The sequence below is a fragment of the Pygoscelis adeliae genome, unplaced genomic scaffold (genome assembly GCF_000699105.1).
Source record: "Pygoscelis adeliae isolate BGI_AS28 unplaced genomic scaffold, ASM69910v1 Scaffold41, whole genome shotgun sequence".
NCBI lineage: Eukaryota > Metazoa > Chordata > Aves > Sphenisciformes > Spheniscidae > Pygoscelis > Pygoscelis adeliae.
In genome coordinates, this window is record NW_008824373.1 from 1733692 (window position 1) to 1739691 (window position 6000).

At 37.1% G+C, this 6000-nt stretch overlaps 1 protein-coding gene across 4 annotated transcripts in view; it reads right to left on the minus strand.

Moving 5' to 3' along the window:
* The window catches only part of EPHA7 (EPH receptor A7), a 166785-nt gene that overhangs the window by 103099 nt on the left and 57686 nt on the right, over positions 1 to 6000 (minus strand). For all 4 annotated transcript variants that reach the window (XM_009320131.1, XM_009320128.1, XM_009320130.1 and 1 more), the window contains exons 4-5: positions 5511 to 5666; positions 4297 to 4632 (exon numbers count right to left, since the gene is read on the minus strand). In XM_009320131.1, coding sequence (XP_009318406.1) covers positions 4297 to 4632; positions 5511 to 5666 — 492 coding nt within the window. The remainder of the gene's footprint in view (positions 1 to 4296; positions 4633 to 5510; positions 5667 to 6000) is intronic.

Genomic DNA, 6000 nt, shown 5'->3' on the forward strand with positions numbered 1-6000 from the left:
TTCAAGAGTAAGCCTTGATTATGGAACTGAATCAGGGTTTTTTAACCACTTCAAGTTGTCAGCATTAAGTGCATCTGAAGGCACAGCATGACCTAAGAGTGCTGTGGGGCACCTTTCTCTTGCTGTGAAGAAGCAGCGAGCATTAGCAAGTGCTCCCTGCATAAGAACAGAGCGTACATTTAGGAACAGGTATTGTCATTACATTTTAACTTTTGTTTGTCATGTTTGGTTACGGTAATAAGACATCATGAGTGTCCCCTTGGATATGATTTTTTCTTTCCAATGACTATAAAGACAACTCGAACTGGCTCAGGACAGATACTTAGATTTTCTCAAACCCTGATAAATGTTGGGATTCATCCAGCCTATCTTAAGTTTTCTCAAAGTTAGACTAGGTTGGGTGAATATCACCCTTTATCAAAGACCAGTCCATTGTCCATTCAGATAAATTCCAGAGGAAAGGATGTAGAAAGATAGTTTTAAAAACACACTATCTTTGCAAAAGTGTCAGCAGAAAAATTATACAATTGTTATTGAAACACATTTTTTTAAAGGTTTGAAAGTGCATAAATGCCAAAATCTGACAAATATTCATCTGCTGTGAAACCTACCCAATTCCAATAGCCTTTTGAGTGTTGTATGGAAAAAATGTAAAATTTGGAAAGGAATTTGATGGATCAAAAGGAACTACCAGTACCACCGAAAGGTGAATATCTTATTAGGGAAGTGGTAAATTTTATCTTTGGTAAACAACCATTCAATAAGCTTGCAAAGGTAGTGTTTGTCAGCTGTTTGCCAGCTGCAGCTCTTCAGTACATTCACCTATTGTAACTGAGCCTTAGTCACATTTAAATATGAATTCTACAAGGATGCAGGGGTTCACACAGATCAGCTTGCAATACCGGGATGACATCCTGTATTCTTTATATGATGCTGGATAGGCAAGATACGAAACAAGATGGTTTACTCCTGGGGGACTTAGTGCACTTAATCTTTTACCTCTGATTCTGGCTCAGTTCTTTCATGCTTTTGTCAAAAACCAAAACAAAGAAAAACAAAAAGCCTCATGGTTCTTGGCTGCAGTATAAAAAATAAGCCATATGACAGCTGATAGCCTAGTCACAAAGTCTTTTTAATACAAGGAATGAATAGTGATGTGTCACATCTATATATGTGAGCAATGTGAAATTCTACCTACCCACTTGCAGTCATTTTATTGTGTTATTTCCACAAATATAAATAGTTTTTTATCAACCACTTGGTTCTTTTCTGTGACATGCTCCTTTGTCTCATCAGAAGCTTGCTATATGTGGGTGAAGAAACACTGAATATATTCCATAACCCCATTCTTTTATCAATAATTTCCTGTTATCATTACACAATGATTTGAATTTTGTGAATATGCCCACAAAGGATCAATTCAATTAAACCAAAACTACAAAGGGAAAATCTCACTGCAAGCCTCTGTGCAACTGGTGAACCCAGTAATTATATATAGCCACCTATTGTGTTAGCATAATAACATGTGAAGAAGGTTTAGTTAGACACATTTACCCACATAAAAAGCAATATGGGCATAGAAAAAGTCATTTTTGCCAAAAGTATAGAACAGTCACACAGTAACAAATGAAAGCTGCATGAATCCTAGTTTACTTGGCTATAAATAAATCCAACATTTTCTTTCTCTTCATGGTAAAATAAAATAGGAGCACAGAAGCATAACAGTCTCCTTTGAGCAACCAGTCTCTTTCTGCTCAATTATAGTCATCAATCTGTTCCACCTAAAATATTTTCTTCCTTGAGAAACCAAAGAGATCAGTATCAGGATCCAAAATATGCTGTTGCAAAAATAATGTAAAAGAGGTCTTTCCTTTTGGTGAATCCATTTGTTCTGAAAGACTATTTTCTTTAACACAAATTTTGTAATTTGGGTGAAAAAAGATGCTGCATTTATATGGCCCTTGTAATCAGAAAATCTTGAAGAGCTTGGTAAGGAAAGGTAAGGGTTACCTTAATTTTACAGACAGAGAAAACTGCAACAAAGAGAACTTAAAGCCATTTTATTATTCCAAAATCTGTTTCCTATGTATATTCCTTTCAGATGCCCAACTGGAACCCTTTAAATCCTGATATTCAGAAGTGCTAAACAGACAAAGCTTCAGTTGTAAGAGTACCCTCTCTCTCAACAGTGACAGTGTCAGATCCTGTAGCACTGGGAAACGCTCACTTGCGCATAATCCCACAGCAAACTGGAGAGTAGGGAAGGAACAGAGTAAGGTCTCCTGCTTCCTGCTGCATGGTCTTACAAAACTTATAGAATCATCGAATCATAGAATGGTTTGGGTTGGAAGGGACCTTTAAAGGTCACCTAGTCCAACCCCCCTGCCATGGGCAGGGACATCTTTAACTAGATCAGGTTGCTCAGAGCCCCGTCCAACCTTGTCTAGGAGGGTGAAGGTTTTTCCATTCCTTGAAATCACTAGGTAAAGTCTAGATGTCTCTAATATGTATGCAAGCTATAGTTTCACTAACATCTCTGGGCTTGATGTGAGGATCATTTCATAAAATCATATAGCTTGTGTTACTTACAAGATAAAACAAGATAACCATATTATGTCTTCTGGCCTGAAAAACCCTATACATCTATGACTATGAGAACACAAGAGAATTAACTATAATGAATTATCTTGGGGGTAACACAACAAACTTCTGATTAAGGCTTTTTCATCTTCCTGAGATGTGATACTAGCCACCAAATTGCACTGTCTCTTTCTTTACCCTTTGTGCCACTGAAGCATCACAGCACATAAAGTAAAGCCAATTTGATTTAGCTGAACAGGAAAAAGTCCAAATCCTCTTCTTCATCTATAGAGAGCAGAACACTGTCCACCTGTGCACATTTGAAGAATTATAGAGAATTATTTTAAAGATGAAAAATCAAGGTGCCAAAGTAATAAAATCTGTGATGCAAAAATAGTTTCAGGGTAAGTTGTCTGTGCTCAAAATCTCATCATAAACTCCAAGAACTGAAGGAGCACAGAGACCAATCCTTTCAGTCACAGGGATGGTTCCAAAATAATATAAAACGTGCATTTGGTATCCAGGAAAGCACTATGGGGAAATTAAATATCCCATAAATATTCCAGCCTAACTTTAACAACTATATAAACCGTCCTAGGTTTGGCGGGAGGAAGGGAAGGTTTTGAAGAAAATTTCTTGTCCTTTTTTTTTTTTTTTTAATTGAGATTACCATCTTTAAAGTGCAAAATAACTATAGTTTTTCCTATTTGTTCATTGCCCCTGTACGGTGAGTTTGTCCTCAGTTCAAAGCGTTACTGTAGGGGATCGTTTCTACTGCACTAAAAAAGAATAGCTTGATCACAGTCATTAAAAATTCCTCCAAGATGTAAGTATGAAGTATCCTTTAAAACATTGGTTAGCTGCTCTTACAGCAAGCATCAGTTATTCACTTCATATTTGCTTTTAAGGCATTTCTTCTGAAGCCAGATCTTGCAATTAATGTTCAGTTTAAGAACTTTTGTTCAATGTATAAAAGGTTTTACTATCCTCTCTGAAAGCCCACAGTGCACTATTGTACATTCAGAGACCTATAATTTTTATCAACAAGCAACTCGTCATTTCAGAAACTTAAATCAGAGAATTTGTTTTTTTCACTCAGCATGCAGACAACTAAAGCCCTTTTTTCCCCTGGGGTGATACGCTAGTTTGATTTTATTTTCCCTGACATTTCACCTGTCAGACTATGATAAGCAGAAGAAACAAAGAATAATAATCACATTCTCACTGAATCTCATAATCAACTATCTGGAAATATAAGATAAATTAGAAACATTATCCTGAGGGAAAACACGAACACTGAAAACACCGTCAGATATCCAAATTATCTTCCAGTGACCTAGGACTCCCATACAGGTTTAAAAAACGCAGAAAAGAAGCCTGCACAGGACTTTTTTTTTCCTTCAAATACTAGGGAACGACCTACAATGATGTAAGAAGAAAAAAAAAAGTTGCAGAGTTAAGAAAATCTATTTAATAATAAAGCGGTATGTCTTCTTTAAGTCTTTCATGAATGCTTTCTGAAAGCAATCCTGAGGCCAAGAAACAGGACAGGTTATCATGAAATAGTACAAGCTCAAATTAACTAGTTGGCAAGGTGAAAAGATTAATGAGCCAGAACACACCAAACATGCTCCTGATTTACTGCATCTGTAGTTTGCATGTTCCCAATTTCTCTCAGTCTCACAGTGTTGAGATTCATAAGCGATGAAAACTTACCTGCTTGACCGGTGGTGATACTGACAGCTGCAAAAAGCCTCTGGGAACGACTTAAGTCAGAAACCCCATTCACAGCTTCAACTTCAAACGTGTAGTTAGCATGAGCTAGCAGGTCCATGACAGTGACATAGTTATCTACTAATCCAGTTTGCTGGGGCATATATCCAATGTTACTTCCACAGGGAACACATTCGCCCTGCTCCCAGCTGCACCTCTTGCACAAAATGCGGTAAGTCACATCATTTCTTCCCCCATTGTCAGCAGGAGGACTCCACTCCAAACTCACGGTAGTCTGGTTGATATTGAAAATGAGGTTCTGTGGTGCAGATGGAGGTCCTATGTAATACACAAAAAAAGTCCAGGGTAATTGCACAGAACCATGGTGGGACATGTAGCTAGCATTTTAATTACTGAGACAGAAAATAGCTGAAGCTTTTTTCTTCACATAAACATTTCATTATTTTTACTACAAGCTGCATAAAAGCTTCCTTGAACTCACTTGGCAAGAGCTTTATTTATTTTCCATTAAGGCATAAGAATAACAATTGTCTGTATATTTACTGCAACTGACTTTAGCCGTTTCTCTTCCGTGCAATTAAAATGATTGGTTAATGTACCTTAAAGGTTGTCTTTTATAGTTTTCCCAAGTATGGGATTTGTTCTTCTCTTCTAAACATACTGCACCAACTGCATCTAGTCCTTTGTTATCAGCTCTGATATGATTTACAGACATATTTGGTGCTGCTTTGGATTTAGGAGACTTCCACTGTTTGAACCACCAATCTGTGTAGGTTAGTCTATTTGCAGTTTGAAGGTTAAGCCAGGTGCAGTTACAGTTCAATCAAAGCTCAGATCTGCACAGGTTACTTTTCATTTTTCGTGTTACTCATTTTGGTATTATATCGCATAAAGCACATTGTCTACAACAGTTTTACAGCCATGGGAAAACTATGCCTGTATTCTATTTATTACAATGAGTTACACACCCAACATGCAACTTTTTCCAATGTTATATCAAGAAAAATGAAAAAAATATATGTATGTTGATTCTATATTCACTGTCAACTTTTTTTCCCCTCTGCCTTTCAATTTCATTTACTGTTGTAAATGTCCTTTTCAAATATAGGAAAAGCCAACCAAAACTACTAGCTACAACTGGCTGCACCTGGTTGGTTAAGCAACATCCTTTACTATTAAATTCATGACTGACTCACTTGTGCATGCGACATATGGTGGATCAGAAGGTGCTCTATAATAGCTATCTTCACAATCGCATCTTGAAGATCCTTCCTTGTCAGAGAAGCTGTGAGTAGGGCAGCGGGAGCACTGCAGATCTTGTGAGGAGGATTTGTAGAACCCACGGCCACAAGCTAAAGCAGAACAAAACAAATTAAGGTTTAGATTTGCATGGACTATTCTGATCTTTTTTCTGTCTCTGTCACGAGTTACATATTCCTGTAAACATCTAAACTATCCATTCTGTTATGTTGGTGCATGCCAAAAGAAATCACAACTTCTTTTTCTTCAGTTGATGCTGTTAATGATTTTGTGGCATTTTTATGAGTTCAAGCATACACTACAAATACCTCAGCAGTTGGCAGCACAATATTTTAATACAGAGGGCCACAGAAATATAACAAGCATCTGTTTTTCACCAAAGAAGAGTATAATAATAGTGTGAAACAGCTGGATGCCTGCAATAGG